A 26,370-nucleotide genomic window follows, 5' to 3' on the forward strand; every position below is an offset into this window, starting at 1 on the left:
ACCGAGGCTGGCTGGGAATGCCGCCTCGATGACCTTGAAGGAGAACGGGTCTCCTCCTCCTCGGGGCCTGATGAGAAGCACGGAGACCGAATCAGAGGAGGAGGAGACAGGGAAACCCTGGAGGGAGAAGACCGCTTAGCCGGGGGAGCCGAAGCGGAGGCCTTGGCCCGCTGTTTGTGGTGCTTCTCCCTCCTTTCTTCTTTCCTGGCCTCCCTCTCCTCTGGAGCTGCAGCAGGAGATTGAGTCCCGACCGGAGGGAGAGAGGCAGGAGTGGCCGCCGAAGCAGGGGAGGAGGCCACAGAAGCAACGGAGGCCGAAGCCGAATCAGAGGACAAAAGTCCCGCTAGGATCAGCTTCGACCTCTGGTCCTTCAGTGCCCTGGGGTTGAACGCCGCGCAGATGGAACACCCAGAGGAAAGGTGTTCAACCCCAAGGCACAGAACACAGAGTGTGGCCATCCGCTGGGGAGAGCTTATAGCCACACTCGGTGCACTTAGAAAAAATGGGTTTTGGGGCCTCAGACATCTTAAAGAAAAAACCCACTCGTTAGGCCCCAAACACACAAGCTACGCACCAGCGAAGGGGAGGGAGGGTAAGTTTAACTAAAGGTATCAGTTAAAAAGGGAAGCCTGACCACAAAAACACTCTCGCACACTTAAAGATAATAAAAAAAGTTTTAAAAACTCTCACTAAACACTCCGAAGACCCTACAAACCAGGAGCTCAAAAATCTAGCTGCTGACAGAAGCACGGCAAACTAGATCTGAGATCAGTCAGGGATGGCAGGAGATTATGGGTGAAGAAGAGGATATAAGCTGTGAAAGATTGCCGGCTCGAATCCGAGGTCGGATCCGAATCCCAAAGGTTGCTGACAAATGAAGTCAACTACTTCAGATATATACTTCACCTTGGAAAGTCGGTTTCCTTGGAGTGTGCCTGTCTTTCAAGACTCATTTACCTGTACTTCTTTTCACAGGTCAACTATGCATCTGATCTCTCAAAGTTTTAACTTTTATTTGCCTCTACATGTATGGACTACATCTGATACTTTGCAAATCTTTGTGTCAGTAGCAACAGCAATTCTTAACTATACTTCTCCTGTGTTATAACAAAAAGGATCAATCACTGTATTAAACTCTGATGGTCACTTTGTTAATGCCTAACTCCCTTTTAGCAATGTTGATGCAATCTATACTCACTCTAAAAAATGCTGTATTTTTTTATGGTTCCATGACAAATGCTTGATGCAGTCCTGATTAAAAAGTATTTTTTCCAATCTTGGAGATAACAGATTGTTAAATCAAAATTAGTATCAAACAAAAGGTGGCACCAGTAAGTGCTATTTCCTGTCATAAAAATAAAAAGTGGCACCAGTCAAATCACTAAAACTTGCTTCATGAGAAGGGAGAAAGTACAGTTGTGTACACTTACCATAAATGTAGATGTTAGAGTGTATTCACTGTTGCAGTCATTACACTTGGGTTATCCTGCTGGCAGGCTACCCTCAGTCAGCCTGAATTCCAAAGTCTTGGTCCGGCGTCGGTTGCTGTCACCTCTTCCCTGACGTCAGTGCGCCAGGGGTATAAAAGATGCAGCCGACGCCATTTTCTTCAGTTTTTCTTGCCCCAGATGTCAGGTGCCCCCAAAAAGGAAGGCTAAAAATATGCCAACAAAACATGCACGTACCAAAATATATTATACCTTCATCTACAAGCAAATACACCACATAGGTTGTATAGAATAGAGAAGTGCAGCTAAGTTCCAGCAAAGAGAGATGGGGGATGGTGGGTGGGTAACCTGGACTGCAACAGTGAATACACTTGAACATCTACATTTATGGTAAGTGTAAACAACTGTACTATGTTCTTAGTGTTTCACTGTTGCAGTCATTACACTTGGGTTGAATCCCAAAGCAATGGTTGGGAGGCTGGAGCTAAATAGCATTAGGAGCGGCTATGAGGCCCTGCAGAACTGCAGTGGCAAAGCCTGCCCTGGATTTAGAGTAGAGTGGTAAATGATAGTGCTTTGTAAAGGTGTGCACTGAACTCCAGGTAGCAGCCCCTAGAATGTCTTTGGTTGCTACTCCCCTGAGGAAGGCTGCTGAAGTGGCTGCTGCTCTGGTTGAATGTAGCCCAATGCCTTTAGGCACTGGTTTAACATATTGCGAATTGCAGAAATGAAAGCAGTGACTTATCCACTTTGAAATAGTCTGCTTTGAGATGGCCTTTCCTTGTGATCCTGCAGCATATGCCACTAGTAGTTGCTCAGTCTTTCTGAAAGCTTTGGTTCTGTTCAGGTAGAAGCGTAGCTGTCTGTGTATGTCCAAAGAATGCAGAATTCTCTCCCCCTTATTCTGTGGGTTTGGATAAAAAGTAGGCAGATGAATAGTTTGGTTAAGGGCCACACTGGTCACTACCTTAGGCATAAATGTCGGGTTTGTCCTCAGGGAAACCCTGTCTGGATAAAAAATGATAAAAGGTTCCACAGCCATGAGTGCCTGTAGCTCTGAGACTCGTCTTGCAGAGGTTATTGCTAGGAGCAGAGCTGTTTTCCAAGATAAAAACTTTTATATCTGCCATAGCAGCTGGCTCAAAAGGGGGCAGAGTGAGTTTTTCCAAAACATAATTGAGGTCCCATGCAGGTATTGGTGATCTCCTTGGAGGCCTTAAATTTTTAGCTCCTCTGAGGTATTGCCTTAATAAAGGATGAGAAAAGATTGGTGGATCTGTATTGTAATGAGCCGAAATGGCACAGGCATGAATTTTAATTGATGAGAAGGATAGGCCTTTGTCCAGCATCTCAGTTAAGTATTGCAAAATCTATTTGGGACTGCTGTGTCAATTACTTGTGTCTAGTTCCAGGCACAGAATCTCTTCCATTTTCCAGCATAAGATTTTCTAGTACAAGCCTCCTGGCCTCCAAAATGACATCCATCACCGCTTTAGTGAGAGGTGTGTTTTGTATGACTACATTATCCGCCATGCTGCCAGATTTAAGGTCTTGAGTTGGCTGTGTATGATCTGATTGTTTTGCTGGGACAGTAGGTGAGGTATCTGAGTTAAGTCCAGGCTGGGCACTGTGACAAGTTCCTTAGGATTGGATACCAGTACTGGCGGGGCCAGTCTGGGGCAATCAGTATCATTTTTGGCTTCTCTTGTCTGACCTTTAGGAGTAGCTTGGGGAGGAGAGGCAGTGGGGGAAAGGCATATACTGTTAAGTTTTTCCAGCTGAAAGATAGGGCATCCACTTTCCATGCGTGTCTGTGATAAGTCCTTGTGCAGAATCTCTAGTTGGTAGTTGTGAGGAGTGGCAAATAGGTCTATGTCCGGGCATCCCCATTTCCTTACGTTGAAGACTTGTGGATCCAATTTCCACTCATGGGGATCAATAATTTCCACTCATGGGGATCAATGAGGTTTCTGCTTAGTTCACCTGCAAGAGTATTTATCTTTCCTGGCAGGAATTGTGCTTGCAGATGTACTTGCTAAGTCAATGCTGTGTCCCAAAAAGTCATGGCTAGTCTGCAGAAGGGGTAAGAATGAGTGCCTCCCTGCTTATGTACCATGTGACCGTGGTATTGTCTGTCCATCAGTAGTTGTCCCGGATGAAGTAGGTCCTTGAGGGCTGTCAGGGCATTCTGAACAGCTAGCATCTCTTGACTGATTGATATGTAGATGCATTTGGTTGACTGACCATGTGACTTGAATACATCTTCCTGCCATGTGTGCCCCCCCAGGCATAATCTGATGCATCCATTGTCAATGTCTGCCTGGCTGGGGGTAAGGAGAATGGCTGTCCCTTGTTCTGGTGACAGGTCTTCGCCCACCATCGAAACTCCTGTTGCAGGCAGGGAATGAGAGTAATTATTGTTTCCAGGCTGCGGCAATGCTGAGTCCAAACACTTTTTAGGTACCATTGAAGTTTCCTCATATGCAGTCTTGCATATGGAATTAGTAGAATGCAGGATGCCATGAAGCCCAAAGCCTGCGGAATTCGTCTTGCAGATAACTGGACCTTTGCTGCCAACAGTTTGAAATACGTAGTCAGTTGCCTTTGTTTGAATGGCGTGAGATAAGCCATCTGGGCAGTTGTATTTAAGCTTGCACCCAGGAATATTATCTCTTGAGAGGGTACTAGTTTTGATTTCTGCTCGTTGACTGTGTACCCTAGGCATGGTAGTAATCTTTTTACAAACGCCAGATGCTGTAGTAAAATGTCCTTGTTCTCTGCTTGTACGAGGCAGTCGAACAAGTAAGGATATATTTGCATTCCTCTTTGTCTGCAGAATGCAATTACTGGTGCCAGGCACTTTGTGAAGACCCTGGGCACAGTAGATAAGCCAAAGGGCAGTGCAGAGAACTGGTAGTGCATTGAGCCAGCTTTGAATCTGAGGTATCTTCTGCATGTTTGTCTGATTGGGACATGCAGGTATGCCTCTTTAGGTCTAAAGTCACAAGCCAAGCCTTCTTGCCCAGCATGGGTAGAAGCTGCTGTAAGGTCAACATTTTGAATTTTGGTATATCCAGATATGTGTTTAGAATAGATAGGTCCAGTATCGGTCTCCAGGTTTTGTCCTTTCTGGGTACCAAGAACAGTCCTGAATAAAATCCTTGTCCCTGCTCTTGTTCTGGTACTTGCTGAATGGCCCTCATGTCCATGAGGGATGCGACTTGTATTTGTGCCTCTGCCCATTGGTTTTTTGGTAGGTCTGGGCAACCGTTTGCCCTTGGCAGGGTATGAAAGTGAAACTTGTAGCCCTGTGACACTGTCTAAGACCCATTTGTCCTGGGTTATTATGTGCCAATTTTGAGAAAAAAGTGCTAGTTTCCCCCCTAAAGGTGCTGCCAGAAGATAAGTGCTTGGCGCAGGCAGGGGGAAGTCACTGGGACTGTTTCCTGTACAGCTGCGATTTGTCTTCTCCACTTTTGGAGGTAGAAGCACCCCATTGTTTAGACCTGTATGAACCTTGGGGCTGGGATCTGTCTCTTGGGTGTCTGTATCTGCCCCTTTGTGGTCTGTCTGACACTGGAAAGGACCAATTCTTTGTAGGCCAGTGTCTGCTAAATCTTGGTGGCTGTACCTGTAAGAAATCCTTGACTGCTTGCATAGATTTAGCTTTGTCCTCCATTTTCTTTAACACCTCTTCTGCTTTAACACCAAACAAAGTATCATGCTGTAATGGAGCATCTAATAATTTTGCTTTAACATGATCTGGTAGATTTTGTTCCTTTAACCAAGCATGCCTCCTAATGACAGAACCCGTGACAGCGGCCCTGCAGGAGGCCTCCAAAGAATCAAAACCACATTGCAAAGTATGCTTTCCAACTTGCTCAGCTGCATGCAATAAATCCTGCATTTCTTTGTTTTCTGCACCTTCAGAATTTATCAACATTTTCTGTTTAAGCAGTGACAATCTATTGCTGATATTGGAGCATATGAAACTGACAATTTAAACCCTTATAGCCAAGGTAGCAGAGGTGTAAATGGTCTTTCCTCATCTGTCTAATGCCCTAGAATCCCTGTCAGAGGGGGTAGGGTTTTTTGTAGTGGATGCCTTGACCCCTTTGGGACCTTGAGAAATAGTTTCTGGGTCAGCAGCAGGGTTTTTGAAAAGGAATTTATGAGAGTCAGGCACCCTGTAGTACCTGTCCGGCTTAACTGGAGCTGGAGGTAAGGAGTCAGGGGTCAGACTGGACTCTGAAAATACATCTACAATGTCCAACACAGGCGGAATAGCTAGGGGCCTGTGTTGTGGGAGTAAAAGTAGGTCTCTGAGCCTTTTCTTCGATTCAGAATAATCTTGGCTCTCCCAGTGGAAATGTTCCCTCATGGTATGCAAGGTTTCCCCAAAAGAGTAATCCTTGGGAGGAGAGGCTGAAGGGATAGATTCTTCAGTATCAGAATCCTCATAGGGAGGAAGAGTGTATTCCTGATCAGAAGAGGAATCTGAAGAAATAGAAACCTGATCTGAAGATTTATATTCTGTCTCTTGCCTAGGCCTCTTATCAGGAGAGGGATGGGAACCCCTGATCAAAATAATTAAGTCTTCGGCCATTTTGAGCATCTGTTTTTTGGGCATGGAAGCCTGACCATGAGGCTGCTGTACTTGTCTCTTTGTCTTTAAAGATGCTTTAGTCTTTGCCTTTGTAGCTGGAGTCACTTTTATGTACAATTGAGTAGGTCTGAAAACATCCTCAGAAGCCGATGCCTGCTCAGGGCTCCGGACCCATCGGAGGGTATAGTTTCCGAAGGTCCAATACCTTGAGCTTCCAGCGGCCTAGGCGACTCCATATGGGAGTCTATAGCGGCCTGCAGGTCCAAAGTAGCAGGTGTCAGGGGCTGCGAAAGCACCGCACTGAGAGCCGGTGAACCGGCGACTGGCTTAGAAGCCTTGCCGGTTTTAGACCTCGGATGCCTGTCCTTTTCTTTTTCTTTGCGTTTCTTGTAAATTGCGGTAGTCGGTTGGCTATCGGATGGCATTGTGTAATTAAATCTTCTGCCAAAATAGTGAAAAGCAAAATCGTACCGGCATTTTATAGTGCGCTGGTTAAATCCAGCACAAAACCGACAACAAACAACGTCATGGTCAAGGCCTAGGCAAGGAATACAGTAAGAATAGAAATCCTTATGAGGTATTTGCTTCCCACAAGAAATATAATTATTAACTTTTTCTGACATCGGTCTGGAGCAAGAAAAAAGTTTTCCCCAACGGGGTACTTGGCTTATGTTGAAGACTTCGGATCTGAAATTCGAACACAAAAATCTCAGGAGTCGGCCAACCGGCACTACCGCGCGGCAAGAAAGACTGAAGAAAATGACTTTGGCTGCATCTTTTATACCCCTGGCGCACTGACGTCAGGGAAGAGGCGACAGCAACCGACGCCGGACCAAGACTTTGGAATTCAGGCCGACTGAGGGTAGCCTGCCAGCAGGATAACAATTGTAATGACTGCAACAGTGAAACACGAAGAACATCCACATATGCACTATCACATTTATCCACAATGTGACTTTCACTTGTCAGAAGCACCAGCCTGGGTTATAAACTTTGTCAAAAAAGTCAAGACAATCCATCAGATGTTCTTTTTATGATTTTTCCCATTATGGATCCATGTTATAATGTGTCTTGTTCTTTTTCCAGTCCTTAAGACTGTAGCAAATGTTTTCTTTACAAGGATATCCATCATAAGGCTATCTAGTTGAAGTTTTCCTATTGTTCTAAGGCTCCTATTTTTTGCGAACTGGAATCACATCTAGCCTCCTTATAAGAGGTCTGTTGATCCTCAGAGTAGCAGAACAACATGTGCAAACTTGGAGTAATACAGGTCAAGTCCAAGGATACATCACCTTGAAGTACACTGATCACTGCAAAGTATAACATCATCATAGTTAAGTATCAGGAGCGTGAGAGGCACAGTTCCTCCAAACAACAGGAAGATCAAGTGAAGGAATGCCACTTGCAAAGCAAACACATCAACCGTATAACACAGAGTTTCAAAATTCTCTGCTTTTGTCTAAATCAGAGTTTACTTTTCAGGCAATTAAGATCCACGACTTTGGAGCTTGCATTTCTGGCTGGAAGTGCTAATCAAAAAGTTACTACCTTAAGAGATGTACATGCTGTTTTACGCTCTCGCCTAAGAGGAACTGTGCTGCTCTCAGTAAATAACTTTATAGAAAGCCCCAATGCCCGAAAAATACTCTCAACTGTCATCTGGCTGCAGGTTAACCAGTGCCAGGGTAGCCACCACCTTTGCAGTCTCACCATGACTGTCATCATCTAACCAGTGTTAAAAGGGAAAACAGTTTTGCCATTCCTGACAGTTCTCAACTTCTTACTGCTGAACTTGTGCTTCTGTGCCTGATGTGTACCTCTCTGTAAACAACTGGAAAACGATGGGCTTGTTAATGCTGGCTCCATGGCACAAATGGATAAATCCCTGAAAATAGTGATACAGACAAGACAGAAATGAGTACCCACTGCCTTCTCATCTACTGTGCATACAGGGAAAGAGATCTGCCCACTGCTGCACTAGATCACTGAAGGCCGGGGTACTGGCTGCAGCTCTGTGAAGAGTCACGGCACAGAGTTGGGGCACTTCGAGTAGTGTGCAGGTGTCTGTGTGTGTTTCTGTGGCACTAGTCAGAAGTCAGCACACAAGAATTCAGTGCATCAAATGCCATGTGGACAACATGACTGAAAAGTTCTGCATTGTCTCTTCCCATGCAGAACATGACTGAAATGCTCTGCATGGGAAGAGAATCCGAACTAGAACTAAAATCAATACCCCCAGACACCCCTACTGGCGGAAGACTGGAGTTTGACCATTAGGTTGCTGGGATGAAGGTGAACTTGCAGTGCAGTGCATGGCATAGGAATGGGACTGAACTTCCCTTCGTGGCCATCAAGATAGGAGTCTTACCACTGAGCTTTATTGTGAGCTCAAAACCTGTGTGTGGGGGGTGTAGACTTGCAGACACTAGGCAGAAAAACAGGGACAGTGTTTACAACTGAGGACAAATTTATATTACATAAACTGCCATTTAGAGTTAAATGCACATCTCTCTCTCTAGTTTCACAAAAGCAACTGATACCGCAGGTGATAACACACAGCATGGGAGTCTAACTTCAAGATCAATGGATAGCAAAAGCTTGACATTCAAACTTCTGAAAATGCTGGCCATTCTTTAGTCATGTCTGGCTCCCAGTACAGATATAATTCATACAGGACAAAGTAAAGTTAGTCTCTGCTCTCAAGATTTGATATGCCATTGGCAGGGCTTTGACACATTCTGTATTCCAAAGGGTAGTTCAGTAATTCACAATGGCCAGATAAAGTAATTAAAGTAGATATCTTTGTTTTCGAGGTCAGCTGTAACTGCCAGTAACCCTTCATTTTAATATCAACTCAAGGACAGCAACATGGAAGACTAAATAGTGTTTTGTAGGCTGTGCTCAAGCGCCAGTATTACAGGTTATGACTTCAGTCCTATTCAGGAAATAGAACCATTTCACAGTTCAAAAGGAAGTACAAACATGGTTTGTAAATGCATCTCAATTACATCAAAATACTCTGCAATTTTGCACATAGAGTTTAGAGTACAACCTGCAACCAATGGCTAGCAGTACAACGGGCGAAGAAAAGTCACTAGATTACCTGTGCATTTTGCAGGTAAAAGTGGTACAGAATTAAACCGGTTACCGATTTTAATGTGTGCCACATACTTCAACAAATCTACTAGTCAGTCAAATGTAACATTACCAAGAGTACAACCACAGACAACCAAGTTATACTGCACCTCTACCTTTACCCAAGGTCTTCAACATATTGACATACGATTGTGATGCAGTTGGTAGCACATTTTCTGAATCAGAAGTTTAAGATCCAGTAACATGCTATTGTTGATGGCATACTGACACAACAGCAACTGAATGCCACTTTAGAGATTCTCCATTACTGACCTTCCAGTTGAGATGTTAAAATAAAGTCATCGACCCTCCCAAAATCAATCAAGCAAGAATTAGTCTCATGGGGATCTAGTGAAAATTAAAACCCAAGAAATAAAGTTAAAATGAGTTTCCACAGTGTCTTGATAACATTACACTTCCCATAAATCAGTGAATGCAACCACTAAGTTGTAAGCAGATGATATAGTACAGGCTGGCTGTTATCACACAGTCAGTCACTTTAACTATCAGTCTACCACTATCTGTATAAAGTGCTTTAGGATATATCACATGAAAAACACTATGTAAACTTGGATGGATTATGACTTTTTTCAGTCTTATGTGTAAAGGACAACTCCACAACTCCACTTTCCTAGACTTCTCTTCATGCAATCCTTCATAATGTGCAGTATACATGACATTTAATGAGATGGCAATGCAGGAAAAAAGAACATGGGGGGGGGGGCTGCTGGCTTTTTTTTCCTAGAAAGTTAAATGGCAAATTAATGAATATTACAAAAGAAAATCAGACACCAAAGGAAAACATTTTTAATTACGACTTCAAACCTTAAGTGTTACATTGACAAAATTAAACTATATGTCACATTCTTCCAATTTCTAAAGATCTGTAAAAATTGACTGTAACCCTCCCCCCACAAACACCATATATCAGTCACGATGAAAGCATCCTGGTATTTTAGTACAGTCCTTTTACAAAGCTACAAAGTTTCACAAAGACATAGCCAATGCTGAAAAAAGTGACTGCCTATTCACACACTTAGCCAGTTTACTAGTTATTTTCCATGACAACAGAATGCCAACCTTTAGCATGGTCTTTGTCCATCTGACTAGCCACCTTCTTCCATTCTTCAATTTTAACTTCCAAAGGGTTTATTAAACTGTCTGTTAGAATTCTGCAAAAAGAAAAAGAAAAAGAAAAGAAACGCATGTTAGTGATATCAAGGGTCAGAACTTCCTTCTACAGACTAACTTTTTACAACTTCACTGTCCAATCCTTCAGGCAACATGGTTCTGTCAAGGACAGTTAAATATTAAAAAGAAAAAAACATGCTAAATATTTGTATTTTAATAACATGCAACCTACTGTAACACAAAATACTAAAAACTGAACACTCCCAAACAGTACCGAAACCTGGAATCCATAAACAGAGGTAGAAAAACGCACATTTTAGCACATAATGGAACTCCTCATTATGTACAGTACTGCTGCATGCAATGACTGTTGTTGTCTTTCGGCTTTTCCCAGTTAGGGGTCGCCACAGCGGAACTCCGGTCTGCTAATGATCGCAAGTAGATTTTCATGAACGCCGAGGTGCCAGCTCGACGTTCAACCTTCAACGAAGGCATGCCCATTTACTCATGTCTTTCAAACGCCCACCCAACCACGGGGAGGACATGCAGACTCCACACAGAAGACACTCCCAGCACTCCAGCCGAGAATCGAACGGGAGAACCTCTTGCTGTGAGGGAACAATGCTACCGCTGCACCACCGCAGTATAATGCTGCATGCAATGACTAAAAAAGTTAATTTGTGAGCATGCTGCAATAGGCAAGAATAAAAGGAAAAATGGTAAATTATAATGCTGTATTATGTAGGTGTTGAATTATAACATGTCAATGTACGGTAGAATAGCAACATACAACTTTTGGTCATTCAAAACCCAAAAATCAGCATAGCCAATTATTCTGAAAATAACTGCAAAGGCATACCAAGACTACAATGCTAAGCTATGAAAGCATTAAAGTTTCCAAAGAGGTCTCAGTATTTCACGTACACAAAACATGAGCCACAAGGCAAAAGGAACCTAAAAAACATTTCAAACCAATGTATACTACAGACCGCCAATTTTGATGTCACTAACACAAATATGGCCATAATAAATTTTCTTCAGTCCTTTGACATGGGATACAAAGAAAAGTAAAGGCTGAAATCAGCTTACAAAAAGCAGACCTTGTCTAGTCAAGTTGGAGAGAACAGGTAAGACATACCTGCATACAGGAGTTTTAACTGAGATTTTTGCAACTCTATGTCAGCTTCAAAAATGTTTCCCCCTCTAAAATGCAGCCCTCCAAACTCATGAAGAACAGGCTTAAGCAAAAATAAAATTCATTTAGCTGTGTGTGTCGTGGGATGGGACATTTAACAAAATATACACTATTCATGCCTCTCAACTGTCCAGAGTTCTGACTCATATTTTTGGTGTGAACTCAAATTGTGTTTTTCTGGTAAATCACTGAGGACTAAAGTCACTAAACAATGACAGACATTTGAGTTACAAACTTCATAGCCTTATGAAAATGCATACTAAACACAGCCTGTTATTTTAGCAACTTTCTAAGTTTATATAAGCAATACTAAAAATACGTCGCTATTTTTGGGTCTCTCTCCTTCCATTATTTTCGGCTTTGTCCAGATTTCTAGTGCTAAGAGGTTGAGAGGTATGACAGTCATATATCAGACAAATTTCAGTTAAAAAATTCTAACATGTCTCATTGTATAAAATATATTTAAAAAGTGCATGGTGTGGTATACGTGACATATGCCTGGTTACACTAGAGTTTGCATAGATCCCCCTTCACACAGCTGCAAATAAGCTCTCGTCTCTTTTCCACTCCAAAGTTCATTAAATAGCAAAACACAACACCAGTCACTGAAATGGATTAATCACATGTTGAAAATTTTAACTATGACTACCTGTAAACCTACCACTGTTAAAGAACCATTGTCAAACAAAGGAAAGATTGGTTAAACTTAAAATAAAGACTACATTTACAATGACAGGGCTCACTAGAACCGCTCATCAGAGTGACAGTATGTGTCCTTGCCAGGCAGGTCATGTAGATGTTAACCTTGCTAGCTATGACTGCAGGTAAGAGTAAACTGCAGTGATGACAGGATGAGGTAGGGGAAAATAGCATTCAAAGGTGGAGGACAACTGACAGATTAACCCTGACAATCAAAAAAAAAAAAAAAAAGCCCACAGATGTCCACTCTGTTAGGAAGGTATGTGCAGCCACAATAGTGATCCTAAGAGAATGCAAGAGTACTTGCAACCTGGACATGTCAAACTCCACATGCAACTTAGAGGCACTGCAGTAATGCCACATCTTCTGTAGATATAGATGACTGCAATTAGGGGTACAGCAAATAGGTAAACGGGAATGGAATTTACTGAAGAAAACTGTCAAAGGAACTGAGGTATTGGGAGAAAATAATTAGAGAAGGAAAGTTAATAGAATGGGAAGAGGCCAAGAATACCTCTGGGCTGCAGGCTAGGCATTGCTTTCCCTATCAAGGATTGATATCAGAGTACAGGCAAAAAGAAAGGAATAAAAGGATCCTAACTGAAAGACCAACATTAACAGAATATATAACAGAAGGTGATGTTACAAAAGGGATAATTAGTAGGGTGCATAAAATACTGCATGACGAACGACTACAGGAATCAATCAGAGGAGGATAAAAAGGATAGTGAAGACAGACTAGATAAGCAATTCACAAAGGAAAGTACAGTTGTGTACACTTGCCATAAATGTAGATGTTAGAGTGTATTCACTGTTGTAGTCATTACATTTGGGTAATCTGCTGGCAGGTTGCCCTCAGTCGGCCTGAATAACAAAGTCTTGGGTCCTGCATCAGTTGCTGTCTCCTCTTCCATGATGTCAGGTTGTCAGGGGTATAAAACATGCAGCAGACACCATTTTATTCAGACTTTCTTGCCGCACGGTGCCCAAAGCAGAAGCAGTTCGCAAGTGCCGGTCGGCCAACTCCTGAAATTTTCGCATTCGAGTTTCAGAACCGAAGTCTTCAAACTAAAGCTAAGTACCCCGTTGGGGAAACTTTTTCTTACTCCTTACTGATGTCAGTAAAAGTTAATAATTGCATTACTTGTGGGAAGCAAATACCTCATAAGGATTTTCATTTGTACTGTATACCTTGCCTAGGCCTAGATCATAACGTGCCTTGCTGTCGGTTTTGTGCTAGATTTAACATTTAAGTAATGACTGCAACAGTGAAACAAGAAGAACATCAATGGGAGGATAATATGTATGGCTCCCAAATATGTAATAAATTCAGATGTATGATTTTTGATTGGAAGTGCATGCATAGGCATTTTTATACTCTAAACAGACTCCAAAGAATTTTTCCTCTGGTAGACTGCAAACATTGGAGGTGTGATGAGGAAGAAAGACATAACTGGGAACATATTTATGGGAGTGTAATGAGATGGCAGACTACAGAAATTCCCTTTAGACTACTCTGTCGAAAATACTAGGTGAACACATTGGTTTAACTAAGGAAATTATTATTTTTTTTTTTAACTGCGATACAGAATCGGAATTGCTTAGACATGGTAAGGCCTAGAAAAGTTTAATTTGGGTGGTTGCCAACTACGCATCTATTAGAAAATGTAAATCAAAGTCTAAACCAACCATACTACAAGTAGTGAATACAGTAACTGAGATAAAGTGGGATTCTTTAAAAAAGGGCAGGAGCAAATTACACAAAAAATGGGAATTGTGGGAACAATACATGCAAAATAATGTTTTGAAGAATGAGGTATATGGGAAGGCAGGAATTGCATGAGCTATATACTGTTCTTTATAGAAGATTATATATGATGTACAATGTTTTCAACAGAAATTATATCAATATTGTTTGTTTTTATTCATATAAATGTAAGACTGCCTAGATCATCATCATCATCTTCTTTCGGCTGTTCCCGTTAGGGGTCGTCTCAGCGGATCATCCATTTCCATTTCTTCATGTCCTCTGCAACATGCTCTTTCACACCAACCGCCTGCATGTCCTCTCTCTCTACATCCATAAACCTCATCTTAGGCCTTCCTCTTTTCCTCTTACCTGGCAGCTCCATCCTTAGCATCCTTTTCCCAATATACCCACAGCATCCCTCCTCAGCACATGTCCAAACCAACGCAATCTCGCCTCTCTTGCTTTGTCTCCAAACAGTCCAACCTGAGCTGGCTGATTCCTAATCCTGTCCATCCTAGTCACACCCAGTGCAAATCTTAACATCTTTAACTCTGCCACATCCAGCTCTGACTCCTGCCTTTTCGACAATGCTACCGTCTCCAACCCATATAACATAGCTGGTCTCACTACCCTCTTGTAGACCTTCCCTTTCACTCTTATTGGTACCAGTCTGTCACAAATCATTCCTGACACACTTCTCCACCCATTCCACCCTGCCTGTACTCTCCTCTTCACCTCTCTTCCACACTCACCATTACTCTGAACTGTTGATCCCAAGTACTTAACTCATCCACCTTTACCAATTCTACTCCCTGCATCCTCACCACTCCTCTACCCTCCCTCTCATTTACACACATATATTCTGTTTTAGCCCTGCTGACCTTCATTCCTCTCCTCTCTAAAGCATATCTCCACCTCTCCAGGGTCTCCTCAACCTGGTCCCTACTCTCACTGTATATCACAATGTTATCTGCAAACATCATAGTCCATGGGGCCTCCTGTCTAATCTCATCTGTCAACCTGTCCATCACCACTGCAAATAAGAAAGGGCTCAGAGCTGATCCTTGATGTAATCCCACCTCCACCTTAAACGTATCTGTCTGTCACTCCCACCACAGTCCTCACCAATGTCACACTACCCTTGTACATATCCCGTACCACTCTTACATACTTCTCTGCCACTCCAGACTTCCTCATACAATACCACAACTCCTCTCCAGGCACCCTGTCATATTGCTTTCTCTAAGTCCACAAAGGCACAATGCAACTCCTTCTGACCTTCTCTGTATTTCTCCAACAACACTCTGAGGAAATATTGCATCTGTAGTGCTCTTTCCTGGCATGAAACCATACTGCTGATTACTAATCATCACTTCCCTTCTTAACCTAGCTTCCACTACTCTTTCCCATAACTTCAAGCTGTGACTGATCAATTTTATCCCTCTGTAGTTACTGCAGCTCTGCACATCACCTTTATTCTTACAGATAGGTACCAAAACACTTTCTCCACTCCTCAGGCATCCTCTGACGTTCCAAAATTTCCTTAAACAATCTGATTAAAATGCCACTGCCATTTCACCTAAGCACCTCCATGCTTCCACTGGTATGTCATCTGGGCCAACAGCCTTTCCATTCTTCATCCTCTTCATAGCTGTCCTTACTTCCTCCTTGCTAATCTGCTTCACTTCCTGATTCATTATCCCACATCATCCAACCATCTCTCTCTCTCATTCTCTTCATTCATCAGCTCTTCAAAGTACTCTTTCCATCTACGCAACATAATTACTTGTGAGTATGTTTCCCTCACTGTCCTAAGATTGCCTAGATCATAAGTCATAATTCAATAAAGATGTTTCTTGTAATAAAAAAAACAGCAATTACCAGAAAAAAAAGGATACTCATGCAGTATCTTTAGTGTCTCCCTATTTTTCACTTGTGCATCTAAATTGTGGAATACCCTCCCTACCACTATTAGGCTGATATCCATCTTATCTGCTTCAAAGTCAAAAGAAAGGATTACCCATTTAATTCCAGGCACTGCTCTTGTTCTAACTTACCTGCCTAAACTCAATTATTTCATTTGCTTTTCTTCTGCTACTTATATTACATCCAAATGTTGTTTCCTTAACTCCAAACTCTCCCTCGAATCATGCTGTCTGCACTTTACTATCCTAGAAATCTCCAATCTTAATCTCTCCCAACTTTAAACTTACTTTCCACTTTCACTAAACTCCTCTCTGCAAATTGCTCTAACAATCTTCCCTTTAATATTGCCTTGCTGTCCTGTCTCTTCAATTATAACCGTTTCACTTCTCACTAACATCGCATCTCTCTCCTCCTCTTTGCACACTAACATATTTTACCCTGATTTGTAACTACTCTTTCTCCATTGTCCTAAAAAGCCATCATGCTAAGTCATTAATTGTGTTGTGTTGTATTATATTTTTCTGTATTGTACACATTTTTTTCTTATCGTCAATGTATAATTTTGTTAAGCTTCTCTCCCCAGGCTTCCACTGAAAACGGCTCTTACAAGGCCAGTCAAACCATAATCAAATGCAAACATTCTCCAGAGATTACTTAGCTGAACAAGGGTGAACATGTAAAACAGACAGGTTTTTGCTGCATGTAGTTATGAGCTTGTTTTTAAGAAACTAATGACAGACATTAAGTTGGTTTTGAAAATTGCACTGGATTTTGATACTAAGTTCACCTTCTTTGAGAAGAAAGGTCATCAGCATGCAAAATAATTTTAAGGCTAGGGAACTCTGACAGATGGTTATTAATACTAACAGGAAAAACAGTATGGGACCAAAATTGGCAGTATACAAATTTTTAAACTGGTGGTTTCAAAGGAGGAGAAGGAGTTGAAAAGCTCAGCTATGGAGCAGCATGAGGTCAACCACATAAAGAGTGCTACTAAGTCCACAAACCGTACACCACTTACTAGTCCCTTACCCAAAAATGCAGATAAAGTCTGGGGCTACAAAACATTGTGTTAGTGTTAACGGGATGGTCTAAAGATATACTGTGGATTGCTAAATATACAGAAAGTACAGTTGTGTACACTTACCATAAATGTAGATGTTCGAGTGTATTCACTGTTGCAGTCATCACATTTGGGTTCTCTCTGTCTACAGGTAGCCCTCAGTCTGCCTGAATACCAGAGTCTTGGGATTTCTGCGTTGGATGCTGTCACTTCTTCCATGACGTCAGGTCATCAGGGGTATAAAACATGCAGCCAATGCCATTACGTCAGTTTTTCTTGCCCCAGATGTCAGGAGCCCCCACAATAGGAAGCAATTACATGGTGTGGAACACCCCCAGTAGAAAGTAAATACCAATGTTATAAGATATGGCCAAACAAAAAAAGAATAGGTAGAAGTATAGAGAAGTCAGGGGGCTGGAGGGAGGGTAACCAGGACTGCAACAGTGAATACACTCGAACATCTACATTTATGGTAAGTGTACATAACTGTACTATGCTCTTCATGTTTCACTGTTGCAATCATCAGATTTGGGTTGATTCCCAAAGCTGAGGAAGGGTGGAGGAAGTTAAGAAGCATTATGGCTGGCAATCAGGCCCGGTAAGACTGCTGTGGCAAATCCAGCTCTGGATTTAGAAAAGATAGGTAAGTGGTAATGCTTGGCAAAGGTGTGTACAGAGCTTCAGGTTGCAGGTTCCAGGATATCCCTGGTAGGGACTCCCCTGAGAAATGCTGTAGAGGCTGATGTAGCCCTAGAGGAATGTGTTCTGATCCCCTGTGGGGTAGGTTTCCCATGGTGTTTGTAGCAGAAATGGATGCAGTGCGCTATCCATTTAGAAATCGTAGCTTTGAAATGGCCTTGCCCTCTCTGCCCCTGTAGCAAAGCTGACTAGCAGCTGGTCAAATTTTCTGAAAGGTTTAGTCTTGCTCAGATAGAACCTAAGTTGCCTGTGCACGTCTAGGGAGTGCAGGATCCTTTCCCTTTATTCTGAGGATTACGGAAAAAGGTTGGCAAATGAATGGACTGGTTTAAAGACCCACTAGATACCACCTTGGGCATATATAATGGGTTAGTCCTGAGGGAAACCCTGTCCGCATGGAAGATAATGAAGGGTTCCACGGCCATAAGGGCCTGCAATTCAGACACTTCTTGCTGAAGTGATGGCTAGAAGTAAAGCTGTTTTCCAGGAGAGGAATTTTAACACTGCTGAAGCAGCAGGTTCAAAGGGTGGAAACGTTGAGTTTTTCCAATACAAAGTTAAGGTCCCAGGCTGGAGTGGGAGCTCTCCTGGGAAGTCTTAAATTTTTGGCTCCTCTCAGGAACTGTTTGACCAGAAGATGAGAGAAGAGCGGTGGCTCAGTATTATAATGAGCAGACATAGAAGAGGCATGAATATTAAATTGAAGAGAAGGATAGGCCTTTGTGGAGCACTTCTGTTAAATAATGTAGTATATGAGGTAAGCTGGGAACGGTTGTGTCCATTCCCTGAGACTGGCTCCAAGAACAGCATCTTTTCCACTTTTCTGAATAGGATTTTTTAGTATTAGGCCTCCTTGCTTTAAGGATGAAACCCAGCACCTGTTTACTGAGGGTTGCTGGTGATGAGTTCAGGGGATGAGCCAGGCTTCTAGGTTCAGGGTTTGTAGCTGAGGATGCAAAATCTGGATCTCCTGCTGGGACAGCAGGGAGGGGGTCTGAGGCAGGTGCCATGGTGGCAGTATTGTCAGACTGCAAAAGTGGGTATCAGTGCTACCGTGGCCAGTCTGGTGCAATCAGGATGGCCCTTGGCTTGCCCCGTTTGATCTTTAGTAGAACCTAGGTGAGGAGGGGCAGAGGAGGAAAAGGCATAGATTAAGAGGTTTTCCCATGTAAAAGGACAGAGCATCCACTTTCCATGCTTGGCTGGTGGGAGTTTTGATGCAACATTTGCTCAACTGATAGTTCTGAGGGGAAGCAAAGAGGTCCACCTCTGGTGCCCCCCACCTGTGGATCAGAAGCTTGAATGATTTGGGTTCCAGTTTCCACTCGTGTGGGTCCATTAGATTTCTGCTTAAGTCATCTGCCAGTGAATTTAGTTTGCCTGGCAGGAACTGAGCTTGCAGGTGCACTTGACTGATCAAGGCTGTGTTCCACAGAGCCATGGCTAACCTGCAGAGTGGGTAGGAATGGGTTCCCCCCTGCTTGTTTATGTACCACACAACTGTGGTATTGTCTGTCTATCAATAGTTGCTCTGGAAGAATAAGGCATTTTTTGATTGATATGCAGGTGAACTTGCTTTGGGCTCCATTTGCTTTGAATGCATTGCCCTGCCATGCGAGCCCCCCATGCATAGTCTGATGTGTCTGTTAGGGTTTGGGCAGCAGGGGGTTGAGTGAAAGGGAGTCCTTTGTTGTGGTAGCAGGCCTCTGCCCAGCAAAAAAACTCTGCCCTTAGGCAAGGAATGATAGGAATCATTGTTTCCAGGTCCTGAGAATGTTAACCCCAGAGACTTTTTAAGTACCATTGAAGTTTCCTCATATGCAATCTTGCATATGGAATTAGTAGAATGCAAGAGGCCATGAACCCTCGGGCTTGCAGTATTTTTCTTGCAGATAGCTGGGTTTTGGTGACCTGTAGAATTAAGTAGTTTGTCAAATAAATTTGTTTTTCTGGAGTGAGGAGTGCCATCTGGGAAATTGTATTCCTGGGAGCAAGCTTGAACACAATCTGTTGACTGGGTACCAGATGTGATTTCTTTTCGTTAATGGTGTACCCCAGTGAAGTTAGAAGTCTCTTTACAAATGTCAGGTGCTGGAGTAGCAATTCCTGACTGTCCGCCTGAATCAGGCAATCGTCCAAGTACGGGTAAATTTGAATTTTTCTCTGCCTGCAATATGCAATGGCTGGAGCTAGGCATTTTGTGAATACCCTGGGCACAGTAGATAAGCCAAAGGAAAGGGCAGAGAAAGTAGTTGTGTACACTTACCATAAATGTAGATGTTCGAGTGTATTCACTGTTGCAGTCATTACATTTTGGTTACCTGCTTGCAGGTAGCCCTCAGTCGGCCTGATGAACAAAGACTTGGGTCCTGCGTCAGCTGCTGTCCCTTCTTCCATGACGTCAGGGGTATAAAACATGCAGCTGATGCCATTACATCAAATTTTCCTGCCCCAGATGTCAGGTGCCCCCCTAATGGGGAGCAATTAAATATAACAGTACAAAGATATACCTCCAACAAAAAAGCAAATATACCAAAAAGGCTTTTAAGCATAGTAAAGGAAAGTAGAGGTATAGCCAAAAGAAGTTAGGGGGCTGGAGAGAGGGTAACCAGGACTGCAGCAGTGAATATACTTGAACATCTACATTTATGGTAAGTGTACACAACTATCTATCTATATACATGCATCAATATAAACTTTACCTTCATCTACAAGCAAACGCACCACATAGGTTGTAGAAGATAAAGGAAAGATAAACTGTAGAATGACAGGGGGATGGCAGGAGGGTAACGTGGACTGCAACAGTGAATACACTCTAACATCTACATTTATTGTAAGTGTACACAACTGTACTATGTTCTTTGTGTTTCACTGTTGCAGTCATTACATTTGGACAGATTCCCAAAGCTATGGCTGGGAAGAGGAATTTAGATGGCATAAGGACCAGCTATAAGGCCCTGCAAGACTACAGTGGTAAAGCCAGCTCTGGATTTAGAGAAAATTGGCAAATGATAATGCTTGGTGAAAGTATGCACAGAACTCCAGGTAGCAGCTTCTAGGATGTCCCTGGTAGGGATGCCTCTGAGAAAGGCTGTAGAGGTAGATGCAGCCCTGGCGGAGTGAAGTCTGATCTCCTGAGGGATAGGTTTTCCATGGTGCTTATAGAAGAAATGAATGCAATGGCCTATCCATTTAGAAATGATTTGCTTTGAAATAGCCTTCCCCTCTGCCCCTGCAGCAAATGCTACCAGCAGTTGTTCAGATTTCCTTTGAGGTTTAGTCCTGTCCAAGTAGAACCTAAGTTGTCTGTGCACATCTAAGGAATGCAGTATCCGTTCCCCTTTGTTCTGTGGATTGGGAAAGAAGGTTGGCAAATGAATAGACTGATTAAGAGCCACACTGGATACCACCTTGGGCATGAAGGATGGATTGGTTCTGAGGGACACCCTGTCCGCATGAAAGATGATGAAAGGCTTCACTGCCATAAGGGCCTGTAATTCAGATACCCTTTTAGCTAAAGTGATTGCTAAAAGGAAAGCGGTTTTCCAAGAAAGAAATTTTAAGCCTGCAGTAGCAGCTGGCTCGAAAGGAGGTAGAGTGAGTTTCTCCAAAACAAAGTTAAGGTCCCAGGCTGGGGTTGCAGCACTCTTGGGTGGTCTCAAATTTCTGTCCCCTCTGAGGAACTGCTTGAGCAGTGGATGAGAGAAGAGGGGAGGTTCTGTGCTATAATGAGCTGAAATGGCTGAGGCGTGGATTTTAATGAAGGCAAAAGACAGGCCCTTGTGAAGCATCTCAGTTAAGTATTGTAAAATCTGAGGGAAATTGGGCGCTGCTGTGCTCATCCCTTGAGATTGGTTCCAGGCACAGAATTTTTTCCATTTTTCAGCATAAGATTTTCTAGTACTAGGCCTCCTTGCCACTAAAATGATATCCATCACAGGTTTACTGAGGGATGGTAGAGGAGAAATTATGTAATTAGCCAGGCTGCAAGGTTCAGTGTTAGAAGTTGAGGGTGCAGAATCTGGTTCTCCTGCTGAGCCACCAGGGAAGGAGTCTGAGGCAGGTGCCATGGGGATAACCATGACACACTGCGCAGGAGGGGGTACCAGTGTTAGTGTGGCCAGTCTGGAGCAATCAAAATCATCCTTGATTTGTCCGGTTTGATTTTTTAGTAGTACTTTGGAAAGCAGAGGCAGAGGGGGGAAGGCATAGACTGACAGGTTTTTCCAGCTGAAGGACAGAACATCCACTTTCTAGGCTTGCTTGTGGGGAGTCCTTGTGCAAATTTTGTCCAACTGGTAGTTCGGGGGGGGGGGGGGACAGGTCTATATCTGGGCACCCCCATTTGCTTTTCAACATGTTGAAAATCCTTTGTTCCAGTTTCCACTTGTGTGGGTCCATGAGGTTTCTGCTTAGTCCGTCTGCCAGTGTATTTAAGTTCCTGGCAGGAACTGAGCTTGTAGGTGCACTTGGTAGCTCATGGCTGTGTTCCACAGTGCCATGTCTAGTCTGCAAGGGGTGGGGGGAGAATGTGTACCCACCTGCTGGTTTATGTACCACATAACAGTGGTGTTGTCCATCTTAAACACAAGTTGTCCTGGAAGAATGTGGTCCTTGAAGGCTGTCAGAGCATTCTGTACAGCTAACATTTCTTTTTGATTGATATGCAGGTGCATTTGACTTGGTTTCCATTTGCCCTGAATGCACTTCCTGCCAGGTGAGCCCCCCATGCATAGTCTGATGCATCTGTTAGGGTTTGGGTGGCGGGGGGGGGGGGCTGTGAAAGGTAGTCCCTTGTTTTGGTGGCAGGCCTCTGCCCACCAAAGGAATTCTAGGCTTAGGCAAGGTATGATAGGAATCATTGCTTCTAGATCCTAAGAATGTTGACACCACAGGCTTTTTAGATACCACTGTAGTTTCCTCATATGCAGTCTTGCATATGGAATTAGAAGAATACAGGAAGCCACAAACCTCACGGCTTACAGTATTTGTCTTGCAGATAGCAGGGGTTTTTGTGGCCACTTGTTTGAAGTAGGTTGTCAAATACATTTGTTTCTCTGGCATGCGGTATGCCATCTGGGAAGTTGTATTCAAGCTTGCTCCCAGGAATATAATTTGACAGGGTACCAGGTTTGAGTTCTTTTCGTTTATGATGTACCCCAGACAAGTTAGAACCCTTTGTACAAAGGCCAGATGATTCAAAAGTATGTCCTGGCTTTTTGCCTGAACTAGACAATCGTCCAGGTATGGGTACATTTGAATATTTCTTTGCTTGCAAAATGCAGTAACTGGAGCTAGGCACTTTTGTGAATACCCAGGGCGCAGAACGATAAGCCAAAGGGCAGTGCAGAGAACTGATAGTGCATGTAGCCTGCTTTGAAGTCTAGGTATCTTCTGCAAGGTTCCCTGATTGGGATGTGCAGGTATGCTTCTTTTAAATCTAGTGCTGCCAACCAGGCATCTTAGCATAGGAAGTAATTGGTGAAGAGTAAGCATCTTGAATTTTGGAATTTCCAAAAAGGTGTTTAGAGTAGACAGGTCCAGGATAGGACGCCATAAATGGTCTTTTTCTGGGTACCAGGAAAAGTCTTGAGTAAAAACCTTGTCTTTTCCTCTTCCGGTACGAGTTGAATAGCCCCCATGCTTAAGAGAGAAAGTACTTGTTTTAGGGCCTCTGCCCACTGACTTGGGGGTAGGTTTGGCCACCCGCTTGGTGTTGGCAACGTGTGGAAGTGAAATCTGTATCCCTGGGACACTATTTAAAACCCATTCGTCCTGGGTAATGAGTTCACAGTTGTTTGCATAAAGAGCAATCTTTCCCCCCAAAGGGGCAGTCAGATGATAAGTGCTTGGAAATTTTACACAGAAGTCATTGAGACAGTTTACCATAGGGGGGAGTCTTATTACTCTCAGATTTGGAAGTGGAGGCCCCCCCCCACTGCTTAGTCTAGTGTGTTCCCTCGGATTGAAACCTGGGGCTTTTGCTGAGTCTGGGTTTGGCTTGAGAAGACCTGGAAGGCGCTGGAAAGGACCAATTCTTAGAGGGCCAGTGCCTACTAAATCTAGGAGGCTGAACTTGTAAGAAATCTTTAACAGTTTGCATAGATTTAGCTTCATCTTCCATCTTTTTAAGAATTTCCTCAGCCCTGTTGCCAAACAGCCAGTCCTGATTTAAGGGAGCATCCAACAATTTAGCTTTAACATGATCAGGCAAGGATTGCTCCTTTAGCCAAGCATGCCTTCTGAGCACAGACCCAGTAACAGCAGCCCTGCAAGAGGCCTCTAATGAATCAAAACCACATTGCAAAGTGTTTTCCCTTGTTCAGCAGAATGCATTACATCCCTGTAATTCTTTATTTTCCACGCAGTCAGGAATCAACATCATTTTATGTTTAAGCAATCCAATAACATGTTGCTGATACTTTAACATATGAAACTGGCAGTTTAAAGCCCTTATGGCCAAGGTTGCAGAAGTGTAAACCTTCTTACCCCATCTATCCAGTGCCCCGGAGTCTCTATCAGAAGGGGTAGGATTTTTAGCAGTAGAAGCCTTAATGCCCTTGGGCCCCTGTGAAATGGTCTCTGGATCCGCAATCAGATTTTTAAAAAGGAACTTGTGTGACACAGGGACCCTGTAGTATCTGGCGGGTTTTCTGGGAGCAGGAGGCAAGGAATCAGGGGCCAAACTAGATTCCGAAAAAGCATCATGAACAATGTCTAGTACAGGAGAAATAGCTAAAGGCCTATGCTGAGGTAGGAGTAAGAAATACCTAAGCCTCTTTTTTGAATCAGAAAAATCCTGGCTTTCCCAGTGGAAATGCTCCCTTAGAGCAAGGTTTCCCCAAAAGAAAAATCCTCTGGAGGGGAAGCAGAGGGAATGGAGTCCTCTGCATTAGAATCCTCATAAGTAGAGAAGGGCAAATCCAGATCAACAGAAGAATCAGAAAAAACAGAATCCTGGTCAGAAGATTCATAAACAACTTCAGTCCTAGGCCTCTTAGAAAGGGGAGGCATTGGCTACCCCTGATTAGAGTTACTAAGTCTTCAGCCATTCTTATCATTTGTTTTTTTAGACAGAGGCCTGAGCATGTGGCCTGGGCGTCGTCTTTTTTTAGGCATGGTTCGAGATTTAGGTCTAAGTGAAGAAGGAGGCGTCTGTTTAATATGCAAGTCCATAGGCCTGAATACACCCTCAAAAGCCGGTGCCTGCACAGCAGCTCCGGACCAATCCAAGGTAGAGACATCCGAGGGTTCCATAGTTAAAGCACCTCACGGCATACCGGACTCCGAATGGGTCTCAGTAGAGGCCTGTGAAAGCGCCACACTGAGTACCGGCGAACTGGCGACCGGCTTAGGAGAAGCATCACTGGCAGTTTTGGACCTCGGCGGCCTGTCTCTGTCTTGATCTTTGCATTTTTTCGGATGCCCAGTAGTTGGATGGCTAACCGACATTTCTGGATAATTAAACAGAGAACCAAAATATTTAGAGGCGAAAATATACCAACAATGGATAGTGTGCTGATTAAATAAAGCACAAACCTGACAGCAAGGTACGTCGTGGTCAGGGCCTAGGCAAGGAATACAGTACGAATGAAAATCTTTATGAGGTATTTGCTTTCCACAAGTAATGCAATTATTAACTTTTACTGACATCGGTAAGGAGTAAGAAAAAGTTTCCCCAACAGGGTACTTAGCTTTAGTTGAAGACTTCGGTTCTGAAACTCGAAAATGAAAATTTCAGGAGTCTGCCTACCGGGCACCACACGGCAAGAAAGACTGATGTAATGGCATCGGCTGCATGTTTTATACCCCTGACAACCTGACGTCATGGAAGAAGGGACAGCAACCGATGCATGACCCAAGACTTTGTTAATCAGGCCGAATGAGGGCTACCTGCAAGCAGATAACCCAAATGCAATGACCAACAGTGAAACACCAAGAACATCTGCATAGAGCCTGTTCTGAAACGTAAAAATGTCCTGCAAGATTCCCTTATGAGGATGTGCAGATAAGCTTCTTTCAAGTCTAGGGTGGCTAGCCAGGAGTTCTTGGCTAGCATAGAAAGCAGCGGTTGGGCAGTAAGCATTTTGAATCTGGGAACCACCAGGAAGGTGTTGAGAATAGACAGATCCAGGATAGGGCGCCAAGAGTTTTCTTTTCTGGGTACCAGAAAAAGTCTCGAGTAAAAACCTTGTCCCCTTTGCTCTGCTGGGACAGGTTGAATACCCTTGATACTGAGAAGAGAAAGTACTTGCTTTTGGGCCTCTGCCTACTGGTTTGGGGGGAGGTCTGGCCATCCGCTTGGGGTTGGCAGTGAGTGAAAGTAGAATTTGTATCCCTGGGATACAGTATTCAAGACCCATTTGTCTTGGGCGATATGTTCAAGACCCATCTGTCCTGGGTGATGTACTCCCAGTTTTTTGCATGCAGGGCAAGTTTTCCCCCTAAGGGTGCAAGTACTTGGGCAAGGTTTGGAAGAGTTAAGGATAGGTCATTGCGAGAATATACCACAGGATGGTGGATTACTACTCCCTGCTTTAGAGGTGGGAGCACTCCATTGCTTAGATCTGTGCATACCCTGAGACTGTAATCTTGGAGGTCTGCTGCCCCTGGGTTTGGACTGAGAAGGCCTGGGAGGGGCTGGGAAGGACCAGTTTTTAGAAGGCCAATGCCTACTGAATCTAGGTGGCTGTACCTGTAGGAAATCTAACAGTTTGC

The 26,370-nt window shown here is 43.4% G+C and overlaps 1 protein-coding gene across 1 annotated transcript in view; it reads right to left on the bottom strand.

Annotated features, from left to right (window-relative positions):
* Nucleotides 1-26,370, bottom strand: part of LOC122816990 (protein MTSS 1-like) — a gene marked incomplete in the record, with an annotated part of 941,883 nt that overhangs the window by 475,199 nt on the left and 440,314 nt on the right. Inside the window, 1 exon segment of the mRNA XM_044090103.1 lies at nucleotides 10,270-10,361. Within this exon segment, the coding sequence (XP_043946038.1) occupies nucleotides 10,270-10,361 (92 nt within the window).

Source organism: Protopterus annectens, chromosome 12.part0 (assembly GCF_019279795.1).
Source record: "Protopterus annectens isolate FY-2018-M chromosome 12.part0, PAN1.0, whole genome shotgun sequence".
NCBI lineage: Eukaryota > Metazoa > Chordata > Ceratodontiformes > Protopteridae > Protopterus > Protopterus annectens.